General features: G+C 38.9%; 1 protein-coding gene across 1 annotated transcript in view; it reads right to left on the reverse strand.

Moving 5' to 3' along the window:
- The window catches only part of ptprga (protein tyrosine phosphatase receptor type Ga), a 483,716-nt gene that overhangs the window by 30,200 nt on the left and 427,008 nt on the right, over nt 1–26,508 (reverse strand). The window contains exons 10-13 of the mRNA XM_067588517.1: nt 16,659–16,767; nt 16,109–16,158; nt 14,144–14,915; nt 8,297–8,450 (exon numbers count right to left, since the gene is read on the reverse strand). Of these exons, the coding sequence (XP_067444618.1) occupies nt 8,297–8,450; nt 14,144–14,915; nt 16,109–16,158; nt 16,659–16,767 (1,085 nt within the window). The remainder of the gene's footprint in view (nt 1–8,296; nt 8,451–14,143; nt 14,916–16,108; nt 16,159–16,658; nt 16,768–26,508) is intronic.

Consider the following 26,508-nt stretch of genomic DNA (forward strand, 5'->3'; position numbering starts at 1 on the left):
TACACACACACACACACACGGAACGTGGCTTATTCCAGGTGTGTTTGAAGTCACATATATGTAGAAGCTGTCGTTCAGGAGCAGACACATCAGTAAGTCTCCTGTCGTGTTTTTAGTCTGTGACGGTGACTTTGACTATTCACAAGTGTGATGTTTTACATCAAACCGCTTTGAAATGGAGATCTGCATCAAGCATTTAGAGACAAGTTGGAGATAAAATACAGCAGAAAGAAGCAGAGGATGTGTCACTGTCTTCTCTCTTAAAAGACATTCAAAAAGTAAATTCACAGACAGTGAAAGAGAAGTAGACTAGCTACATTTCTATCCAACTATAAGGCAGCTATAAGAGGAAAAATCATGCCATTGATTGTGCCATCTTCCCAAAATGTGGTGTCAACATGATTACTAAAACTGATGTTCAATTAGTATATTCAAATCCTGAATGGAAATTAAGAAATGTTTTTATCTTGGCTATAGGTAGAAAAGGTGGCACGATGATAAAGACAAGATGAGAAAAAGTGAGCGTGTCTTCATCACATCGTAATTTGGTCAGATGCTTAAAACGACCTATGTTGACACGTAACTTCTTGTGTGAATAATGACTGTCTGTCAGGAACAAAGCTAGAAATAGTGTCATGCTGATATTGCAGACCTCTGTTACCATTCTGTCTCCCACCAACAGTCATTGTTGGTTTCTTTTTACCATGACTCTAGTCTTTCCCCTCATTTTAACCAAGTAGATTAGAGAAACCTTAGAGATGGAGAATCAGGAAACGCTCATACAGGTATGAAACTTTTTTTGTCAATGGTCATATGGCACTGTCAAAATGTTGTTTTTGTTGTTTAGGTATGAGAACTTGTTGGGCATGTTGTACTACTGATAGGGGCACCTGATCAGAGAAAAGTAAACGTGTGATTTAAGGAGGTGATAAATAACCTCCTGTTTTGCCATTTATTATAAGTATGAAGACTTGTTGGATAATGGACACCACATTGTGTGTGAACCGAGGACACAATGTCATTCAAGACAGTAACATAAATTCCATATTAGTGGTGAAACACTGATGATCCATGAATACAGAAGCATACTGGTGTCTTCATTATCCAATGAGAATTTTCATGTAACAGGAGTTGATAGAGATAGATTTGTATTTTTATTTTAAGTTGAATTTGCTGTGCGCATTTGAAAACCTACACTTCATTCCTATTGAAAAGTGTTGAAATGAAAGACTGGCACATGGCTTGTGTTACACTCAGCCAATGAATGAAACTTAATGTCTGCGTGTGGACTAGCACTTAGTGTCCCAATCTACTACTACAACTTCCAGTCACAACAACAGTTACTCAACACCCCCCTGAATCAACAAGCCTGTGTGTGTTTGTGTGTGTATGTGTGTGTCCGGACCCTCCTACCTGTATTTGATACAGAGCAGAGAGCAAAGAGCGTTCATCCTGGTGAACAAGCAGAAGAGAGAGAGCAGACGGGCTGCCGCATGCTGCTGCTGATGAATTGAGACTGAGTGCACAGAGACGGAGGGACAGAAGGAGGGAAGACGGAGGGAGGGAGGAGGGTTTTCCTAACAAGGCATGGAGGGGGTTGTTCCCTCTCTCTGTGACACCAACACAACCACACTCACACCCACAAGTCAATCCCAAGCCACTTCCTGGTGGGAGACAGCTGGTGTCATGATGCATTCAAGTCACATGGGACTAACTTGACACAATCATGCTGTGGTTTAAATAAATTATTTAAAAACCACAAAGACGCCATGCTATAGTTCAGCTTTTCTGTCCACTTCTTTTCACACTTGTGGCACATTTTGTCAATATCTTTGCCAACATAATACTGAGTTTTGCTTCAAATACTTTTTTTGACACCTTACTTCACTGAGTATACAGATCTACCGACAACATGACTTTATAAAGAGACAATAGTAAGGGACAAGATAGTCTATCCACAAGGTTCCACTATCTCCTAACACTTGATTAAACACATTTGTTATTTGTCACAGAAAAGAAAAATCTTCAGGCACTCAGCAAGGAGAAATGTTACATTGAAAGCATTTGAGTAGGGTGTGTCCTGGTGACTGAGAGGTTCAGCTGCACATCACAGTTTCCTACTTCTGTACTAACAAGGGTTCAATAAAGAAAAATATGGCCCTCCCAAAAATTGAAAAAGCCATTATTAAGCTGGGAATTATGGTTTAAAATGTTGGCTAACTAACTTTTTGAATGGCTTTTTCCTAGGAGTTCCTGAAGAACGTTTTCTTTTCTGTGACTATTTGTTGGACTTCCTGCATATGAAAGTGATTGAGTGCTTGGCCTCTGCAGTTTTTTTTTTTAAAGCCAAATCACCGTTCAAAGTCCCTCAAGTGTTTCTCCTCATTGCTTAAGATGTTTGTGGAACAGAACTGGTGCCTAGAATAGATTTGAGGATTAAGTATTAGAAAGGTAAGTTCCAGGTTTGGAACAACCGACTTAAGGTACAGTTGTGTAACTTCTTTTTCATGTGGAAATGTTATATACTGACAGGGGGAAAAACTGGATCCCTGATGCAACTTGGCATAAGCAGGATGTCATAGAAGAAGAGTCATTCATACCTACCAAGCTACTAACCTATAAGAATTTCAAAAAAGTCATATTGTTCATGCTAATACATGCTGCTCTGCTTGCTAAATGTTTCCTTATAAATGCACAAATTACAATGTGTGCATTGCATGTGCAGAATGACTTGAACACAAAACATAAAGTTCCCAGATCAGCTGAGGTGAAATATTCTTTCTAACAGGAATTTTCTTTTACAAGGAAAAGTGAGGCAAACAGTTTTTCCTGGTATGATACTATGTTTTCTTCTCTCCCATGGGACCTGAATGCAGCAGAGCAACAGTTTGGGTAATGTGGGCGGTACCAAAGGGTGTTGAAGAGCCAATAGGACTGCAGTGAGGGTGGAGTCTGTGTGGAACATGGGGTTATGACCTGAGCTTTGCTCCACAATAGGATTAAATACCCAAACACACTCCCAGCACCTGCTGCCAAGCCTCTGTATGTGTGTGTGTGTGTGTGTGTGTGTGTGTGTGTGTGTGTGTGTGCGTGTCATTTTTTTTTATTAACAAAAGGATAATATACAATCATTGATATTTCACAATCAAAAATTAGTTGAGAAATTGTTTCTATATTATGTTAACAAAGGGTACAAGAAATCAATCAATGTCGTAAATTTAGCAATAAGACAATTAGCAGGGTATATTTTATGTAAAATTTTGAAATTTACTTCCTCAGCCTTGTTTGAAATACAGTAATTGTAAAGTAAGGGCCAAGCCCTTCTCCAGTTTATGTTCTCAATTTGGGACCTTTAGAAGAACTCGCCTCTAGGTACAGTTTTATTCTTTCTTCAAAAAGTTTAGCAAATATAATTCAAGTTAAAGTTAAAGAGTTAAATTCTTTGAAAGGAATTGGAAAACTGTGTAAAGACATAAACCGTTCATAGGACAGTATATTATCAAATTCATCAAAAAGATTGAGAATATGATTTATATCTCTTTGGGACCATTTAGGACAGAATAAGGATTTGTGTCTGATAAGTATGCCGCAGTTGTTCCAGAGAAAGGTTTTGTGAGGTGAGAAATTGTGGACAAAAGACAGCTTCCAGGCTAGAAGGGCTTGCTGATGGAATTTTGACAATATGATTTGCAATCTGTTTGCCAAAAAATTACATGTCAAAAGAAAAGAAAAACCTCCAGTTTTGTTGGAGAATTGGTTAATCAAATTAATTGAATTACAGAACTGGTTCTTGTCTTTTTAAAAAAAAAGCGTAGTATCATCTGCGAGTTGGGAAATTTTTAACTACCAAAAATCAAACTTCCTTCAAAATTTCTATGATTTACAATATTAATTGACTAAAATAAATAAAAAAAGAAAAAATGGGGCAGCTCTGCCTGACACCTCTATTAATTTGGAATCTAGAGGTATTAAAAATAATTATAACAGAGCTATTAATATCTTTGTAAAATATTGAGTTATTACCAAACCCAAACGCCTTGAAGGACTGTAAAAGAAATTTGTGCTTGATTGTGTCAAAGGCCTTATAAAAGTCCAAAAACAAAATAAATGCCTTAGAAATAACTGCATCTGCATAATACAACAAATCTAAGATGAGTGTTATATTACAACTAATATGTCATTTTTTCATAAATCCTGTTTGAGTTTCAGATTTAATAGGATCTAGACCTTCCCTTAATCTGTTTGCATATACTGTGTGTGTGTGTGTTATATGGCATGCAGACTGGATGCCACGACATATGTCACATATGTTCTATTCATTTTCTATGGAGACCAGGAGATGCAGCCGTATGGTACATGATGGATATGACGTGACCACGACTTGACCTCAACTCTATGCAAATGAGTCCATCCAGTGCAATGCACCTGGCTTACAAAACTCAGATCAAACTGTCAAACTAGGCAGCGCTGATCAAATATGAATCAAGATTCCGCTCCTGCATTGCCTATTTCTCATCTCAAATGTTTTCAGAAACATATTTTACTGTACCGTTTAGCTGTAATATGAGAATGTTTTTTACCAGGCTGCCATTTCTTCCTGTTAAAGAGAAGTATTTTCTTGCCGCTGTCGCCAAGTGCTTGCTGCTAGGGGAATGTTGGGTCAGAGTACAGTCTTGACCTGCTCTATATGAAAAGTGCTCTGAGATGACTTCTGTTGTGATTTGATGCTATAGAAATAAAATTGACTTGACTTGACTCAGGTGAATCACAGACAAATTTTAACTTCTGTATCAAATATTGTTACGTCAGTCATTACTGTCTATTATATTTTTTCAATCAATCCTAAAAAGCAAGATAAAACCTTTCATAGAAAACTGCTCTGTGAGACACTCATATCATATCTAGTCTTGGTTTTGTCTCTGCCTTAATACAAATTATTTCTGAAAAGATAAATTTAGCTCATTCTTGGATCTGATTTGAATAATAGCCTATTAATTGTACTAAATATTATCTTGAAAACTTGTTTTCCCCATAATAGGCAACCCTGGAGGTTTCAGGTAATGCTCTTTGTATTTTTTATCATTTCACTGAGCTTTAATTCACACAACAACAAACAACAAAGATTTAGCATCCCCTGACACCATCACTCAGAGGACAAATCCCCCTACAACTACGGGTGACTCTCTGTGCCTTGAAGCTGTGCAGTAAGTGTTTACCATGCTGGAAAAATGAAGAAAGTAAGAAATCAGCTTATTTAGGGGGAGGATACCCCACTGAAAAATAATGTTACATTCACACATCCCACTGAAAAGATGGTAGAGATGGAGCTTTACCTGGAAAATACTATTAATCTCAGTTCACAAATTGAAGAACTGAGGTGAACTGAGATTAATAGAATTTGGTGATGTGTCATGATTTCATCAGTGAGATGGTTTTAAAAATACCAGCTAATGCTTCAAAATGTAATGGCCTGTAACTGTGAAGGAAACTGTAGCTAGACTGTGAAGCGAATTTGTAGTTCTCTTCTTTATAAAGTTTTCTTGCAATAAATCATTATCCTGTTCATATGCCAACTGCTTTGTTCTATAATACACTGCTGTAAGATCTACTCCCAGATCTGCCTTGTCCTTCCCTTGAACCCATGCTAAAAACCTCCCTGTGACTCTAATTATACTGATGAATTGTCCCCCTCTCTTACATTTTTCATGTATCGCCTATAAATTCTGTGTGAAACAGTTGTGTTGGTAGTGAACTCCTCTGCATTGTAGTATATGTGGTTTTCCCTGCTGCAGCCTAATAAACATGACTCTTCTGCTTAAAATGAGGCCTGCCTCAGGCTCTGATTTACTTTTCTACATCATCACTACTAATGTCCTAACACTATCCATGTTGTGAGGACAAGCATTGTTCAAATCCATTTTAAATTCAAGTGGAGATGCCAAATCTGTCAGGTTGACTTTTGTGGAAATGTGTATAAAATGATACATGATATATCTAAAATATCTCCATTTGGTGGAGTGAGACATCGCAGGTTTAAATATTTCCCTGCAGTTAAGTATTAGAACAAGCAGATGCAAAATATTTACTGTATGTGATACTTTTATACAGTGTATGAACTAGAAACTTACTGCCAAGAGGATACATTCAAAGGGTTAATCAAGAGTTAAAGAGATTAATGAGTGTTTATGCAGGTATAGGCAACAGTGAGTCTACCAAGTGGCGACTGAAAAAGAAGCTGTGCATCATTAGCTACAGCAGTGGTGGACATACAGTACATGGTCACATGCAGTTAAACTGCAAAATGGTCCAACTTTCTACTGATGGGTCTGGCCATTCATTCAGCCAAAGCCAGTCCCGACTCTCTTTTCAATGGGTCACAACTCAGGATTTTCCACATCTGACTACAAAAAATACAACAAAAGGGATCTTTTAACATGGCGTCCTATGTACACAGTCAAATGTAAATAAATATAAACAAATTCTGATTGCAAGTTTGTTTAAAATCAATCAACCAGCCCTTCCCTCTCTTCTAGCTAGCTTCTTTTCCACTATAGCTTCTGCTTGAATGGATTTCACAAATTAGTATTTCTGTTATTGCTCCTTCTGAAAAGTTGAAACATACTAAAGGTATTTTCTCACCATATAGGACAGGTCAGCTCTAGACAACAGGGGTACCTAAGCAAGATTTTCTTGCTTAGGGCCCTCCTTAAGATGAAATTATACTTTCCATGTCCATGAATAGGCCTGCATGAGGATCCATTAGGATCCACATGACATTCATTTTGTGATTAGAGGGTGTATGCATAGGTTCTGTCTGGGCATACGTGTACCACCAATTTGTCCGTGCAGCCACTACGCTACAAGGCTACTTGCACTTCTACTGCACATGTGTGGATCGCATCCTCCAAGCGGATTCCAGAAGGAAGTATAAACAGAACTACTACACGTCCATGGTGTCCGCAGCTGTCCACTTCTTCTTCTATTCAGGCCTCTACTTTGCCTGGAGCCGAGAACTATGAAATAAAACTATAATATATATATATATATATATATATATATATATATATATATATATATATATATACATACACATATATATATGCGTGTGTGTGTATATATGTATGTATATATATATTATATTGTATTTATATTATATTTATTTTGTATACATTTATTTTTAATGAATTCCATCTGATTTCCTAGTACTGGTCATCACTGCAATGGTACCACAGTTCAGGGGGATTCCCACATTTTGAGAATATGTGAGCCTCAGGGCTGACTCACACATAAGCAGGCGCTTATGTCACTTGTGGATTGGACAGCTCTGATATAAGATCAGTGGATGCTACTTTCAGCATTGTAACTTTTTCTTGCTATTTTAACCACCAGTTTTAGCAACAATGATTCTGTTAGCAATAAGCAACTACAGTTCCCTCTTTACAGGGGACATATTCTGCACATTTCCAGGTCTACATTTTTAATCTGGGGCTCTACTGGAATATCTTTGCATGATTTACAGTTCAAAAAACTCCTTATTTATCTTCTACTGGCCCTTTATGCAGCCCCTCAGTTCAGCCTCAGTAAGAAACAGGCCGTTTTAGCTCCTGTCTCTATAAGGTCCCCCTCCTGATAAGCCCACTCTATTCTGTTGGTTAGCTTTGGGAAGCTGCATCATGGCCAACTTCCAGCCACCCGGAACGCTATGTTAAACCATGAAACAAACTATAGTGGTGGAATTTCACTTGTCAACGTCAACTTCTAAAATACATCCATACATATTTGAGCTGAAATCTGATCCAAAATATGAGAATGGACAACACAAACAACACATGGAAACATTGCAACGTTCCAAACGAAGCGTTCAGAGCAGGTTGCAAACCCCGGCTTTGTGTGGAGCATTTCTACATATGTTAACCTCAAGTTTTGGAAATCTGACCATGTTTAACATAGATATCCGACATACTAATAGTACATATATTACAGAAAATCACAAGAAGCATAATATGGCCCCTTTAAGTTCATATACTACTGATTTGCAACAGTAGTTACAGATGCTAATGGAACAGAGCTAGCTAGGAAGGACCTTGGTTCTCTTACTGCTCATGTCTATGATTTTTTTCCACCTCAGTGTCTCTAATGTACCAATCTTGGCAATGATGTATTTTCTCCTTGTCATCTTCAACCATAACTCATGCGACATCAGACATGCAACCTTCCAGTCATCATCCACCTTTCCCACATTCAGGCTGCCACCAATGTGAAAGTAGTTCCTAGGTGTTGGTGCTGTTGAACCCACCTCCAGTAGACAAGCACAGCCAGCAGCAGGACAAGGCAGAGGAAGGTCAGAGCTGAGACCACCACCAAAGGTACCAGCCACTCCACACGACCCAGCCCTGCCCCAGACCCAGGCCTCGTCTGGTGGGTCAGGTTGGTCACTGCACTGGGACGGTCTGGAAGACAGGGATGAAGAAATTAATGAGGGAAAGAAATGCACAGACAGAAAACATGGAGACAGACAGGATGAGGATATGATTGAGAAAAGGTCAGAATAAAGGCATGGTTTCCAGTTCGTACAGAGGGGTTAAAGAGTTGATTATCAATATGAATGAAAATAGAGATTAGAGTAAAATGAAATTAATGAGGCAGTACGACAGGAGTAGAGGAGGAAAAAGCAAGCAGGAATGACTGTGATAGTCTTCATAATTAGCATCTTCATCTTAAATCGTATATGATCAATGGTTCAGGCTTTCTCATATTTGCCTTCATATAAAAAGGAAAATATATGAAAGCCTTTACCAGTTATCTCTCATTGTAGAATCAATATCACTGAAAAGACAGGAAATCAAAGTCAAAAGAAGCTTTTAATGTGAAAATACAGCTGTCTTATCAGCCTGGATCAAAAAGAGCATCCTATCCCCCTTCACTGAGATCCAGTGATTCTATGATCATTCTCAAATTAAATTCAGCTGATGGACAGTGATGATAATTTCTGACACTAAGAAAGGATTCTAACGTGCATACGCAATCTTCACAGAAGATCATGTGTTGTTGTGCCATGACCTGTCAAAGTTCTCTGACAGAAAAGTTGGCATAATATCCTCTATCTGTTTATATACAACCTTATTAATTGTTGGACGCAACTGTAACAAAGCATAGCTGATTAGTAGAATTTTGGGAAATTAAGTTCTTAAAACATGAGAAATTGCAAAGAGCAGCTGTAAACACTGCACAGGTACAGTTAAATGTCAGCAAGTGAATATGGCATAAATTATGTGCCATAGGCTGTCTTCTTTAACAGAATAGTCTTACAATTAAGGAAATGTCTTCTTGACAGTTTTAAAGTTGTTGGGAGATTTTTATTTCATGTTTGAGCTAGGCTAGCAATTATCCCCTGCTTCCAGACACTGCCTGTGACCCAACATACTTTATACTGTATCAAGCCAAGTTTTAAGTGGGCGGTGTGTTCAAATTAGCCTGATAATCACATGGAATTGCCTGAATTTGGTTCTAACCAATCAGTAGCATCATATTCAGTCAACACAGAGACCTGAAGAAATACATTGATTTAAGAGTCGTTATTTCTGTTTTCCTGTACAGCTGCTTCCACTCTATCCACTCTTTCACTATACCCTTAAACACTTAATCATTTGGTGTATACATTGTAAAAAAAATAAAAAATGCATTCACAATTTCCTAGAACCCACAGTGATGCCCTCAATTTGCTTGTTTTGTCTGACCAACAGTCCAAAATCTAAAGATATTCAATTGACTGATTGTTTCCTATGTCAAAAACAAAAAGTGAATCTTAACTTTAAGAAGCTGGAACCAGAGAATGTTTGGCATTTTTGCAAGAAAAATGACTGAAATGATTAATTGATTATCAAAATACTGTAGTTGCCAATTCATTTCTGTCAAACTACTAATTGTTGTGGCTCTACTGCTTTCTCCTTGTTAAAATTCCAGTTTTTAGACTGGCACAAGCATTGCAAAGTTTCAGTTTCATTGGCATCTTTCGAAACATGTCTTGTTTCATTTTCTGTTCATGTTGTTGTTCAGTACATAGCTTATACTTTATTAGAAGTTTTGTATAGTGTGGAACTGGGGCACAAGCTAAGCTAGGCTAAACACATTCTAAACCAACTGTATCTCTGTACGGTATACACAGAGATGAAACTGATCAATATCTCATGCTGGGTGAAACAACAAACAAGCTTATTTCCAAAAAATGTATTTTCCTTTAATTTTATCTAGCTGAAAAACTGAGGGTGCTGTAACAAATAGGAAGCATTAAATAAATCTAAATGAATACAGACTGCAGGGTCAGTTCCCAGCTGATGTTCCTGCCCTGAGCTCTGCACACGCCGCACACTGCTTGATGGAGTGCAGCCAGGTAACTGCATCAAAACAACACACAGCTCTGGATAATTTGAGGCATTTGTTAAATTCATGTCTCTTAATCACCACCACCACAACCACCACCACCACCTACCCAGTTCAGCTGCTGCAGCCGTGATGTTGCTGGAGCTGACGCCGGCCCCCATGGCCTTCAATCTGTAGCTTTGCCTGGAGCCGAACGCTACATCAGGCCGGGCCCCTGCACTGCACCACAGCTGGCTCTCATCGCCACTAACTCTGCATCTCCTCTCTTCACACACACAGACATGCACAGCGCACACAGAGATGCTGCCTGCCTCTGTCCCCTTCTCTTTTCCTTCTGCTTTTCTCTTACGATTACAGTGGTCTGCCAAAAATAAATAAATAAATAAACCTCCGCCAGCAGCAAGCAAACACACACACACACACATACACACACACACACACACACGCACACACAGAGTCATTCAGTAATGTGCAGTGAGATATATACTAACACTCCCAACACACACCATACACACATGTAACTATAAATGGAGCAGAGGCTTTTTTTTCTTCCCTGCAGCAGAGTCTAGCCTCCAAGCCTCATCTCCTCTCGCCATGTCTGAAAGTAGGCCAGCACTCAGATCAGAGCAAGAAGACAGAGAGAGGCAGAGAGGATGAGGGGGCGGTGGTGGAGGGAGAGAGAGAGGAGGGGGTTGGGCAGAAGACAAGAGGAGATGGACAATAAGAAGAGATGGATAGAGCGATGAAAACAAAAAGTGAGGATAAAAAGATGCAAGTTTGATCAGTGGAGAAAGGAAAGGATGCTTGAACAGGAGAGAAAGGAAGACAGATTGAGAAAGATTGAAGGAGGAAAATTAAGGGAGAGGTTTTTCTGTTCCCAGTTCCACAACTGTAACTCTGACATCCCAGCTCCACAGGCTCCACAATCAGGGTCCTCGGCGCTTGGCCCTGGTACAACTGCATGTCTTTTTCCGAGACTTTCCAGAATTGTCCATTACTTACAACCTTAACCTTATGGTTGTAGTTCATAGTTTAACCATCAGTGGTGGGAAAAATAGTCATATTCTATACTAAGGTAAAATAGAAATACTCCAAGTCAAAATATCAGAATGTGCCCTGTTTCTGGTCAAAGCAGAACTAAGTTTGAAAATTAGTTCAGCTTTTACTAAATTTTCTGTTGGGTTGTCTAGTCTATCAATGCATCATCCTTCATAAGCTGATGATGTGTTTTCTTATGTAAAATCTAAATTTGCTTGTGACCAGATAAATGTAGAGGGATAAATGTACAATATTTCTCTCTGAAATGTGGTGAGGTAAAAAGTAAGTACCACAAAATTGTACTGAACAACACTAACTGTAGTCAGTTATGTTACCACTGGTACCTAAACTGCAAATACAGAAATAGAAACAAGAAGTCCTGAGAACTTCCTGCTAGCTTTTTTTAAACTTAAAGTCGTTTTTAGCACATGTGGTTAAAATAATAAAAATGGACATTTTGGGGTCATTCACTTTCATTCTAACAAAATAAGTGATGTAGATAATTTAAATTAAACTGTTTCCATTTGAACTATCTGGTCATCTGACTGCTCATGTTGCTAATGTTAGTCCCGTTGCAGTCTGTTGTAAAGCTGCGTCTGGCAGATTCACTGTGTCAGCTGGATGTCAGCCATGACACTGAGTAAAACGTTCTTCTAAGCAATAAAAATGACGGCCAACATGCTGAGACCAAAGCCAGGTTATCTTAACACATCTGGTTTACATGTTTGGTATTGTATCTGGTAGCATTATGGCTAACAGTTACATGTTGACATCTTTGCAAAATGTGCCTGCTGACTTACATTTTGTGCTTAATTAGCCTGAAGGCTAACATCTTTTCTAAATTAGCCAGCTAGCTAGCAGTTTGTTAAGGTAACTGAGCTAACTCTTCTTAAATCACAGTTCAATGTGTTGGAATGGAATAGCTATAGGGCTTATAATAGCTAATAGCTATAGGGCTTAAGTTGGTACTTCACTGGCTACATTTTGGAGAAGAAGCTTCCAAAATGGAGCCAGACACAGTTGTTAGGAGATGAATTAAGCTCTGCCTTGTCATCTGGGATTTGTAGTTGTTTGTAGCTTGCAGGCTGCTTTCTGAAATACTAACAAAACGCACTCAGTATAGAAACACTTCCAGAAACAGAAGCTCTGAGCCGGTGTATATTTTACAGTTACCACTTTTACAAAGTTGTGCGACAACTTTTAAGCTTTTGCCCTTGAGTCCCAGCAGCTTAAACAGAATAAAATTTGCTAAATGTGCTTTTACAAAGAGATTGAGAAAGCCATTTCCGGGAAACATCAGAAGATTGATTTTGCTCATAATAATGTCTGGTCTTGCGCTTAGACAGTGTCTCACAGCACTTGAAATTGAATTGATATCCCATGGTGTTTGCTTGGCTAATGCAGTGCCCTGCTGAAAGTCTTGACTAGGGGGAGGAGAGGAGGGAGAGCAGGAAGGGGGAAAGTGAAGCATTAGGTCTGCTCTCAGCTCCTTTTGGAACTCTGTTAACATTTTACTTCAGCCTGCATTACTGAAATCCAGCCACTTCACATCACTGCAATTCATCACCACTTATCACATTAAGACCTTTGAATATAAAGACTTATATGCCCTACCACAACACATTCATCTCAACATTATTCAACTCTGTTTTATCATGCTCCAAAACATTAGTCACAACAACTCTTAAACTGGCACACTATATCCAGTTGACCTTTATTAGATAAGTATTGTACATCATGGTCATTTTACTTGAAACTGAGTTATAGCTGATTCCCCAAACGTGTTATCTTTTTGTAGACAAACAGAACACACTGAGTACAGTAGAAAAGTACAAAGTTGAATAGTAACTGAAGAAGTATTATTGGTCCTTTGACTTGAATGTGGCTTCAGAATGATTTAAGCTTTAGTCTCAGTTTTAATGAATGAAACTAGCATTTGCTAAGTGTCATATACATACCCAACTGATGCATTCAATTCTATTTTTTTCCACCTTTTCCTTTTTATCTTAATCTAAAAATAACTTCATAACCATTGATCTCAGATCTCTAGGAGATGTGAGTGGAGAGAGGGGAATTGGGATCAAAGCAGCCACTCTTCTACATCTTCCTGTTACTCTCCACAGAAATGACATAGCAGCAATAGTGACATTTGAAGATAATTTTACTCTTGGGAACCCTTGAAAACATTACTGTGTGAATAAAAAGAGAGTCAGTAACTCTCTGTCACATCAGTGATATTATTACTTTATTTATTTGCACAAAAAGACCATGTTGAGGTGCATAAAATCAGCAAGGTCATACATGATTTCAATTCATCCAACATTTGGACAGACAGACAGCCATAGATATTAAACATTTGGATGGATGATTTTATTTCTAGTGATTCTTTCTAATAGTCTGCCTTGTTGGATAACAAAATATCTTTGTGAGAAACAAGGAATTCTGAGGACTTACTGAATGTTCACTGTGAACCTTATCAAATTATTTTCTTTTGTGTTCATGTAAGAAGATACTTTGGATTCCTCAAATAGAGTGAGGTTATTTGGAAGGGAAAAAAACTGCAGCCGGTGTCCCCACAAAATTTTGTGATTGATAATTAATAATTATTTTGATAATTCCACAGCTCTATAATTCACCAAATTTCCACCTTTCTTGTTCCTGCTCTACAGATAATCAAAGGTACTGTCAATGTTCAAGTGAGGCTGTTGCACATTAGCTGACTCACCAGTATGGATGGAGAAAGGCCAGTGTTTCTTTTCCCCCCCTGTGCTGGGTCTGAGTGTTGCTGTGGGGTCCTCCAGGGCAGGGAATGCTGCCGTTTCATTGGCTGCCTCTGTGGTAGTGGCGTTAGAGTCAAGTGGATTGTGGGTGTGCACCTCCATCTGGTCCTCTATGCCAGGTGGTATGTTAGTTGGATCTGGTTCAGTCTGTTCTTTCTCCTTTGCAGTGGAGTCAGGTGTCTCACTGGGCGGCTCATTCACCACCATGCTGTTGTCCTTCCTCCCTGCCTCACCCACACCCCCTGATCCCTTCCTCTCCTTCTTCTCATCTTTCTCCTCTTCTTCCTCCTCTTCATCCTTATCCTCTCCTTCTCTTTCTCCATCCTCTCCTTGACCCTTGCTGTTCTCTCGATCCTCAGCCCCAGCCTGTCCATTATCTTTGGCAGTGGCCGTTGTGAGAGTAGAGGCAGAGGTGGTGGCATCTTTAGTGGGCTCAGTGGGTTCGCTGGTCGGGCGTGAAGAGATGGGATTATGTGTTGGTGCTCTGCTTGGCCAAACTGAGCTGGGGAAGGAAGAGATGACGCCGCCACTGAAGCCCAAGCCGGCCAGTAAAGTGCTGGTCACCACAGACGCCACTGTTGCCTGACTACCACTGGAGGAAGGGCCGATGCCTGTCGCCATGGAGACAAAGGAGAAGGGGATGCCTGAGGAGGTCCAAGTTGATGAGCCAGAGGAGATGGGAGCCATGTCGGCTGAGGAGGCTGGAGACACCGTCGGCTGAGAAAGAAACAATTAGAATTTGAAGTCATTTGTTGCTTTTCCTCCTCAGTCAGCTTGATTATTAAGGAGTTTAGCCCCTTAAGGTATTTTTAAGGGTCCAGTCCTTGCACAGTAAGTTATGTTACATGAGGTAAATTATGGGTCAATTAGTAGGTCGGTTCATAGATTAAGCAGTGATTAAGGCATTTTCAAGCTCTTCAGTGGATGCTTTTTGGATCTAGTTCAGGGCCTCCCAGGAGGGCCCAAAATAACTCTGACAGGTCACATGGTGAGGGAATACTCACTCTGACCGAACTGCTCAAAATTCATATCTACACTAAGGCAATAAATTGTGGTGAAGAGAAACAAGTTGTTTTTTTTTTGTTTTTTTTAAATATTTTTAATCAAAAAGCTTGTCAGATGGTCAAACATTTTTGTAACTTTCTGATTGGCCAGGTATGTGGAGGTGTGAAAGAAGGCAGATCCTGAAATTTTATACCCTACAACTACTTTATAATTTTAAGATTCATTTCAATTGTGATGGAATAAGAAATAAAACAACCAAATTTGATCATTAACAGATCAGAGGTAAGTCCTACGGACAGTTTACGAACTGCTCCTTTGGGGCATACTGAAGCCTTAAGGTGTCACGAGTCCAAAAGGCTGGGAACCAGTCACAATCCTGTGATTTCAAACCTTTAAACCATTTTAAAATTTTCAGACTCATATAAAATGTGCATTAAAAAAGAATCAAATCTGATCCTTAACACACCAAAATCCATAATGTTGGCTGTGTTCCTCAGTCTGCTTACATCAGTGATGATGTGGTATGACCCCTTTAGGTAGCCCAAAATAAGGCACTTTTTTACTTTATTTTAGGTGTGTGCATAATTTATGATATAATTTGGATATTCTTAAGATATTTTAAGGAATATTTGTCCCATTGTCTGTCAAAAAACTAAAATGGAATCTGTATTTTGATGGTTTTTTTCCCCTACAAAATAAAAAATATCAAAATTACCATTATATTTTAGAATTGAATTGGTGTAATGCTGTTAGCCTACATGTGAACTACTACTTCCTAATCCTGACTTAAATTCCCAGTTGGACATTCCTCTCCACACGGGGGAGAAGATCCTAATACAGACACTGCTCTCTGCTGGATACAAAGTGAAAAGACAATAGTAGTGATTCACCTCTGCATCCCTTACCATTCCAGTTTTCACGATCCTCGTCCCTTCAAAGATCCTGGTGGTGTTTGCTGAAACACAGGTGAACAAAAGGGATAATCCACAGTTAAACACAGGAGACACAATCACGCAACACTTCACTTGAAGTGGCGTCTACAAGACATCCATGAGTGCATTGTATATACATTAATCAGAACATGATATAATGTAAATGCAAGGCATGAATACTTAATGGAGCAGCGAATAAAGCAAATGCAGTTTGATGAAATGCATGTATCTCACTCCATTCCAGCTGCCTATTGCCTTTCCTCTGTTATTTTCCCTTTAGCTGGTGGCTAGAATTTACATAAATAACCTGAATATGAACAAATTTGTGATATTATGATCAAAGGAGTCATAACTGTCAGATTATACTGTTTGCATTTGGAGAGGGGCCTGAGAGAGGGCTGTGTACATGAAAGAGATACCAACTGATGCTCATATCGACATTTATGATGACATTAGAGATAATATGGTAGCAATCCATGAAAATTTGAGGTCTGAGAGGTGTGTGTGTGTGTGTGTATGTTACCTCTGAAGAGCATGCTCTGGCTGAAGTCACTGCGCATGTCATTTGTGCAGACGGCCTGAACACGAAACAGGTACAGCACGTCCGGGGAGACGGGAGAAATGACAGCCTCCTGGACAACACACACACACAAACACACACACACACACAGACACACACACACACACACACACACACACAGACAAAGAAACAAAATCAGTAAGCTTGACTCTGGCAGAGACAGGTCTCTTTAGGCAGAGGTGAACTAATTGGTCGCCTGGAGGAGCAAGAAAGCAAGAAAGATAATTAATTTATCCAGTAACACTTTGCTTTAAGTCCCCCAATTTAGCATTCATAAGCAGTATATAAACATTTAATAAATGGTTTATCACACACTATAATGTAGTTAAAAGCAGATATAAGGACAGTTTTATCTTCTCCTATGAATACAACTGTGTTTTACTATATTATAATGTATTATCTGTTTATACACCAGACTCACAGGAGGATTTATAGTTTTTGACAAATACATGAATGAATGAATGAATGAAAGAAACTTCTTACAACATTATAGTGTCTTATAATCCTTTATTGAATGTTTATATACTGATTATAAACTCTAAATAGGGAAATTTAAAAGCATCAATCTACCCTAAATGTGCATTCAAGTGGTGTCCAATGTGCCGGTTTTCATTACAAATCAAAACAGACGCACTTCACATTTTACAGTTCAGTACAGTCAAAAAACCCACAACACCAGAACACCAGAACACCAATCTGATGCAGTATGTCAGTCAGCCAGTGTAGTCTGTTGCTCTCCTAATCAAGCTGCAGTGGAAGGTCAACCAGAACAGCTACCTCGTACCCACATACACACTATTATTTCTCCACCGCCTTCACTCAGTTTACTTCACATTCTCAGAAAGCACATAACGCTAGGCAGTGGACCTTTGAGCTAAGATTCTGTGTCTCATACAGTAAAAGTCAACAATGAACAACCATGCTCAGAAACTTTATGCATGCCTTTCTATTCTCATGAATAGAAAATAGTTGAGCCAGTGCTGGGGTTTATGCTCAACTATCCTGTCTCATAAAGTGTCAAGATTTCCAAACCAGTTGATAGAAACAACTCATGCTGCTATGTATCAGCAGGATAATAGATACATTATGTACATGCAGTCATCTCTGCTGTCCATCTCATATACTGGGGTGGAATCCTAAAACCAGTGAGAGATGAATTCCAGTTATATTAGACTATCAGACTTTGTTCATTCACTGACAATTTCATTACATGACTAAAGTCTCATTTTTTAATCAAGTCTGGCACATCTATTAGCCAGACATTTCATAAGCTGTTTTATCACTGCAGATCATCAGAATCACACAGTCACAAAGTGCAAAGATATAGTAGGTCATTGAACAATATCATACTCTCTTTTACGGTTTCAAGAGGTAAAATCAGTTCAATCAACCAGAGGGAGACACTTCACCATTACTATTGTCAAACATCCTCACTATAGCAAGTATGTTAGCAGCACCATCACAGTATGTCACATATCTATTATTGAACTATACTTGTGCACAATCAAACAATGAAATTATAAATAGAACTGATCTAGGGACATTGAAGTGAATGAGCTAAAAGCAACACACAGACTGCATCAAATGTCACTGGGAATATTGTATTTTCCATAGAACATCACAATTATTTGAAACATGCCAAAACACAAAAGTCTCTCCACACATTGTCCACTTTTTAAATTTTTTAAAACAAATGTTCACTGTATCCTGTCACAACATCTACACCATGAGGAAATCTTGCAGATTTCCCACAAAATCCAACATGGTGGACCACAGCATCTGTGTCCCAGTTCAGGCTGCATCTCCTTCAAAAGACTTATAAAAAGTTTGTCCCTGAGAGAAGTGACGCCTACTTTGCCGAAACTACATCTCCTCCCAAATGAGATGGTCTACAGAGGATTCAACATCATTGCCAATTCCCACCCAGAGCCTCACAGAGACTAAATCTAAAGGAGTTTGACACTGCATTTTTCACCCTCATCTCTTGAAACCTTTGGAATGGAACGGCCTTGTCAAGCTGTTATGAGGTGTACAGTCTTGAGTGCAGACTTCAAAGGAGGTGAAGCCTGCACTCAGATATAGTTAGTTAATGTAAAATGCAGAGTGGAGGCTGCTAAAGACTGATAATAATGTCAATAGCAGTGCCATTTGGTTACATTATTTACACTGACATCAGTTAAACATTACCACTGGTGTGGTACTGATGATACACTGATATTAAAATGATACATGTAGTACCTTCTGTAAAAACAAGCACACAATTGAATTGGGTTAATAATAAGTTTTCACATCTTAGCTGTGAATTACCTTGTGTATTCAGAAGGAGCAAGATATCATCACCACAAATACACCATGGGACCGTACAGAAAATCTGATGTGCAACTGATAGCTTTCATGAGGAGGCTGCGCTCTGTCAGACGTGGGTGTTGCTGTTCACACTAACGCTGTGGAGAATTCACACTTCGATCTGATGTCTGATCTCATACAGATGGGTGGCAAGGATTGAGTAAATCAAAAGGTTTCATGTCAACATCTTAGGGCTTGAATGTACAGTGGCATCGACAGAAACTGATAAACAAGCAGGATGCCAGAGAAGTCTGGAATCACATCACTCTATTTCACAGAACTGTTCTGCACTGTTACTTTATTTATACACTTGTTCAATAACTTGTTTATTAACAGTCACGCAACTGCTGCAGTAATATTACAGACAGTAGTATAGACACACAGGACTCTCAACTTTACATTTAAACAACTGCAAATATATGAAGAGGCTCTTCATGTAAGTTACAAACATTCTGGGCTGGATCTGTTCACATGTGCACAAGTGAACTTTGTGTAATGAGGAGCTCTAATCTTACTTCATCTTCAACTTCAAAACAAGCAAATCAGTCAAAAAAAAAAAAAATCATTTATGCCTCTCATTTAAGGTGCTAGTGCGACAATCTGGTGACTCAGCTAGACCCCGTTCAGGAGTTCAAAAGGCAAATGGAGGCTGGAATGAAGCTTGCTGTGGCCCATCTGGTTTTGAATATCAGAGACCTGTATCTGTGGCCTGAGGGAAAGAGTCTGTATTGATGTGTTTTGTATCCTGGTCTATTTGAGCTCCTTTGTCCCTATAGTGCCTTTCCTGTAAATATTGCTAAGTGCTTCCTGGTCCAGTCCAATCATTTTGCTGCTGATCTGAAGATCTTTAGGAGGGGGACTGTGTGAACGTTGCTCATTGTTCCGAACTAAGCTGTTATTTTGAAAGTGAGGATGGAATGAATGACACACCTATAAAAAGCTTGCAGAACTGATTAATGAACATGGAGAGTTTTTTCAGGAAATATAGGTGCTGCTGACATTTGGTAGAGAAGAATCTTAAAGATGAAGATCACTTTCTTAGTAAGAGGGAGTACTACTCCTGTGAAAATATAGTCTTCTGAGGTTTCAGAGGAGTTTTGTTGAGTGAGAAAATAACCCTGATGATGTCATGGTGATGTCATCAGGGTTATTTTTGCTTGTACCTGAAAATTTATGACAGATATCCGGTGTTACAAACAAAGGGTGTGAAGACGTGAAGACTTGAAGACACGGGTGTTTACCAGGCAGGCAGAGTCAAATGAAAGATGCTATGGAGTTACATTATGGGAAATGTAGGATTTAGATTTTTTGAGATTGACTCATACTTGGGATATCACACCTTCTGCTGCTTCAAATTTGACAATTCTTTTAAAAACCTCTCTTTTACGAGTCCCCGAATTTAATGGATGTGCAAAGCTAAATTGCTGAAGTAGCCCTTTAAAGGGTCAAACCAACATTTAAGATTTAAGTCTTGTGCTTGAAGTTACTTTTAACTTTTGTAATTTTTAACCAGGACAAAGACATCAATCCTGTTTTAATTGCTACAAGCAGGTATCATTTTGCAAGAGCAGATATGGGAGTAAAACAAATGCGTTCAGTCGACATTTTGCAGATATGTTCAACATTAAATTCCTTTAAAAACATCTTTCCTGTTGCAAATCAGTAGTATATAAATTTAAAGGGGACATTTGTTTGCACATGTTTTTTGTGATTTTCTGTTCTGTATACTGTTATGATGTTGGATATCTATGTTAAACATCCAACGGTCAATGTTCCAAAACTTAATGTATGTAGAAATGCTCCCTGTAAGTCAAAAACCAGGGCTTCAACCTGCTCTGAACGCTTCACTTGCAACAGTTTTTTCAAACTTGCTGACCAGGTGACAACAGCTCATCGACAAGGTAGAAAGAATATGCCCAACAAACAGGGCAAACAGCCCTCCATTCCATAGTCTTTGTTGCTAAGGTGTTTTGTTTACGCTGTCCACTCTCATATTTCAGATTAGATTCTGGCTTGAACATATATGGATGTATTTTAGTAGTGAAATCCTGCTACTATTGCTTGTTTCATGGTTTGTTGATGTAGCCTTTGGAGCCTGCAGATGTCTGCTGAGAGGCAGCTTCTGAGAACTGGCCAATCAGAACAGAGTAGGCTCATCTGGAGGGGGGCCTTAAAGAGACAGGAACTAAAATGGCCTGTTTCAGACAGAGGCTGAGCAGAGGGGCTGTGTAAAGAGTCAGTATGAGTTAAATGAGTTTTTTGAACTGTCAATCATGCAAAGATATTCCAGTAAAGCCCCAGATAGATAGACTTTGAAATGAACATGGTATGTTCTCTTTAATTTCTTGGAGACAGGGTTTCCCCACAGGACAGGACTTCTGTCTGAGATCCTGTGTGAACACTGTCACTGTACTGTGGTACTCAAAAATAGCTCTCATGCTAACTGCTCTTAAAACCACTGTATCATACTTTTTATTTCTATGTGTATCGGAACACAAGATACACTTATTTACCTTCTATAGGTTATGTAAGAGATGAGCCTCTTTGAGCCTCTTTCCATTGACTCCAGATAGCTGCTGTGTAAAAAGATAATTATGATGAGCTTTTATCCCATTACACTAATATCTTCATTCATATGCCACATCACTGTGCTATTTCTATGTATATCCCCAGCCCCCACTCCCTGACTCATGCCAGTTCTGCCCCGTTGAATCCGGTTAGGAACCTGTTTCCCTTATTCACTCCCCCTTCTTCATTCTTCACAAGTGGTATAGACCATAAAATAGTCCAGTCCACAGTGTTTTATTACATGGGGATTCTCCATTAATTGTGACAAAGGGGACGTGTGTGGGATTTGGGGGTCCTAAAGCCATGTAAGTCCCTGTTGTGACCTAGATAGAGGCATCAAGGGAAAAATATGAGGAGTAAGAGCAGAGTCAAGGGGCTGACAGAGATAGGGTGTGTGTGTGTGTGTGTGTGTGTGTGTGTGTGTGTGTTGGTGGGGGACGGGGGGGGACGGGGGGGTTTACAGGGAGGAAGAGGAAAGAGGGTGAGGGACAGTGAACTGGATTTCAGAGGGAAGGAGTCTCTTGGGTTAATGATGGGAGGATAAAACACTTCTCACCTCTCTGTATCTCTCATAACTGCAGATTCTGTTTCCACAGCCAGGGGGCACTCTCATCTCTTTTTTGTAGGCCTTTTTGTTTCCCACAGAGCCACTGGCCCAAGGTCATGCTTTTTGCACAGGCTGGCAGCCCTGCATCCCCTCCAGCTTAGCATTAGTATTCTGCTAGCTGACCGGCAGACCACAATGTAAGGGAATGAACCCTCCTGTCTGTTCCACAGCCTTCTCTCATAGCTCATTTTGGCTCCTGATGAGACCATTTGTAATTGAATAGAAGGAGGATGTATATAGTTTGGCTTGTGTGGGCATGTGTGAGTTTGTGTTCAAAAACCTTTGTCCCTAGACAAATTAATAACTACTTTATTAAAACCTCTGCTGACCCATTTTGTCATAACAAGTTTTATTTACCGAAGGCTGCAAATGCATGTGCCTTTGTTAAACAAAACTCATATTTATTATGATGCAATCAGTGCTGATTTTGTATCTGTCAAAACAGTTTTGTTCCAAAACAAGTTATTAGATTTTCCAAGGCCCTCGCAGTCATATTTTTGATGACGTAAAATCCTCTGTATTTCTGAAATAACACCACACACACACACACACACACACACACACACACACACACACACACACACACACACACACACACACACACACACTTTCTCCCAGTGCTACTGCATTCAACTGTGTGTTTCTATTCCCATAATAATTTACAATTGACCATATTTAAGTTGGCAATGTTCAAGGCAGGAATTCATGGGGACAGGTTATCTGACAGATCAGTGTTATCTGTACACATGATGGAAATATAGTAGACAATTAAAAATATGACCAAATGTCCGCTGTATGACAGTGATAAGGTTAAATCATAGTCCATTCATCAAGTTACTAAATAACAGGCTGAAGGCTGGGGTGGTGTGTTTTCAACATGTGATGCATCAGCAGGTAATGGATGGGAAGGAATAAGGGAAAAAAAGGAGAAGCAAGGAAGGATGAGAGGGAAGGAGGCAGGAGGCAAAAGAAGACTATAAAGGTCAAAAAGGAAGGAGTGAATAACAGCTACAGTTAGACATATGGAGCACCAGGGACATGCAGAGGGCCGAAATTCATAACAGTCGATTTTTGCAAATAATTAAATAAATATATGCCTGGAATGACTACTTTTGCAACATTGTTAAAGGGATATTAAAATGTGTGTATTTAACAGAAACCCATGACTGATGTTGGTTGAAACACTGCTACATGACAGTTAACTAATGATACATGCAAGTTTATTTCAATAAATTCTCCTCACATGTTAACCAGCCATACTCTTACCTAGCCCTCTGACTGACATCCTCACTTGCAGAAGCTCAGCTTAGTGCTGCTGACAGAGATGCACTTCATCTGGATGCATATTTCTCTCTTACCACCTCTGCATAGAAGCCATAATTACTTCAGTAATAACGGGCAATAAGAAGATGCTGATATTGTACGGCTAAGATACTATTACTATGTGTCAGCAAATTGGTTTAATATAAATCACATATCATATCATAATACTGAGACTTGGGAGACATCATGCACTTAAGCCATAATTCTAAAAAGTAACACATAAGCTTTAGATAAGGTGTATTAGACAATGATTTATAAAAGATTTTAACAGTTAACATTCCTTCATCCCTTCCCTCCCTCCCTCCCTCCCTCCTTAAATACTGAAAAAAGTGCTTGAACTTAACTATTTGCCTAAATATATAATGACATTTATTAAACATTCAACATAGTTGCATTCACTGTCCTGTTGAGCAAACGTAACATAAAATATGAAGAAAGTAAATATGTATGCTTACTGTACATGTAATCATACATTAGGCATTACTTTAATGTAAACACAAAGACAAACACAATGACAACATCACTGCTGACTATAGTTAATGCAGATCAATTTGACTCAAAACTCAGATTCACTTAGTTTCCATTGAACGCACCTCATTGGCTGCTTGTTTCAGAAGGGAGAAAAGACATTCTTAATTTCATCGTATTTCTTAAGTGCATCATATCGTTGTTGTCTTGTAGCTTGTGGGGGATAAAGATACAAACTAACTTAAACAACTTGGAGAAACGTGTTACGTGACAGTATCCATACCCGCTTTACATGGGATGTTCAATGACAATAATAGTCCCTCCAAACGTTAGTTCCATGCTACTGAGTTTCATCAACTCCAGTCACTTTACCTTGCGGTAAACTATTAACACTGACATATATTCATATAAATTCTCTGTCAGCTACACTCAGAAACAAGATGAGGTACTGAGTATATTGTTGTATCACGCTGGATGTAGCAGGAATAACAGGAATTTATTTGTTTATTAAAAAACACCCCAGAAAAGGGCACTTTTGAGGTCTATCTATGCACATGTCCATGGAGCACTTTTTTAATGTGAGAGATATGTAGTTGATGCTTGTGGAAATCAACTGATTATTGGCTGAGGATCAGTTAATGTTTGGCTCATCTGGAATGTGCACTTTGATGTGACCAATTTGGGTTTTTCAAATATCAACATAAAAGGCATCCACAGAGAGAGATTAGCAGGCACTATTAGGCACAACAGTTTGTACTTTTCAGCCCTAATAAAACAATATTTACATCATATCTCTATATTGCTATATAAAATTACATCTATGGTAACAGAGATTTTATCCATATGCCCTGCCTCTTTTTAGAGCTATCCATAATTCTTTCGATGTACAAATTAGGAATGTGAATGTTGTGTTAAAATAGGCTATCCTTTAATAATTTATCAAAATTACCATCAATAAACACCACACTCAGAGAGGCAGTATTCTCATTAACAGAGTGATGAGTGTGACATGATTCTGATTCATTGTTCCCACTGGTATTTATATGAGACCAGCCATTCCTCCAGTATTTCAACATGATGTTTGTTTGTTTTTTTTTTAATTCACTTCACGTTCTTGAAGCCAACATAGTAGCGGAACTGCAGTATGAAACATATTAGCACTGGCTTCATTATTCATTATTAACAATTCTTCATTCATTATTCAGCCATAGTGGCTGCTGCTTCATGTCAGTGTTAGAAAGGCCATGGACTGACTTGGCTGGAAGTTGAAGTAAATTCCACTGAAACTAACTTCCCACATAAAATTCCTAACAAATCCTAAAACACAGTGGTGTGATGAGGCACACCAAGCTGTGGACATGACATCTGAGCTGCTTGTGAGGAAGAACTGAAAGCATTCATTGTTCTTCTGTATCTCGGTGGAATATATGGCAGTACAAACATGGCTATCGACAGCTACGAGTCAGAAAAGTCTGAACAGAGCTCTTTCTTTTTTTCTACACAAACCAGGCCAAAGAAGCACATCAGAGAAAGACTGCAAACATGTGTGTGTGTGTGTGTGTGTGTGTGTGTGTCTGTGTGTTTGTGTGTGTGTGTGTGTGTGTGTGTGTGTGTGTGTGTGCATGTGTGTGTTTGTGTGTGGAATGAGAGGAGAGATAAGTGTTTAGAAGCTCATTCAAAGAAGGATTTAAAGCAGTGAGCTCATTATATTTGCACAAATATTTGATGCTGAGCAAATCTTGTCCATGCTGATGATTTCCTGATATTTTACAATATAGAATACTGCCATGTGTAAAAGGGAAAGTTATGCATGTGTGTATTTGTTAGAGTATTTTACGTTTGACGTACTTAAGCATATGTAAGCACCTCTGCTGATGTGCTTGTAAATGTCTCCCCATATACTGTATATACAGTACCAGTCAAAAGTTCGGACACACTTTCTCATTCAAGGGAGTGGAAAGATATATATATATATATATATAGGTTATTGGATTGTTGCAACCCATCTCATATAGCATACTGCATTTGATTTGATTTGCTAAACACAATTTGGAGAAAATGTTATTGCTGGACTGGATTTTGTTCGCTTGCAATGAAATGACGATGTGTCATGTTCTTACACTGTGTAGAAGTCATAGGGTAGAGGTATATGTGTAGGATATAGATATTACAAAGCTGAGGACTTTGACACCAGACAGCATGGGATGAAGGATATGAAGGTTCATATCCTTCATCCCATGTGTTGGTAGGTTCAGACCACTAATTAAAACATGTCTCACAACTCCTCCTCAGCACAACAAATGTTTTCAACTGTCTTGCCAGGGTGGTGTCTGAGGTTGAGACAAAGGCTGCTTTCCTTACATACAGTCCATCGATCCGTCATCTGACTTGTGAATTAATAATTAAAATAGCTTTTCCAAAATATAAATGGCAATAAATATAAAGAAACAATTGCTTTGGTACTTTGGTAATTACTAATAA

The sequence above is a fragment of the Thunnus thynnus genome, chromosome 4 (genome assembly GCF_963924715.1).
Source record: "Thunnus thynnus chromosome 4, fThuThy2.1, whole genome shotgun sequence".
NCBI classification, from domain to species: Eukaryota; Metazoa; Chordata; class Actinopteri; order Scombriformes; family Scombridae; genus Thunnus; species Thunnus thynnus.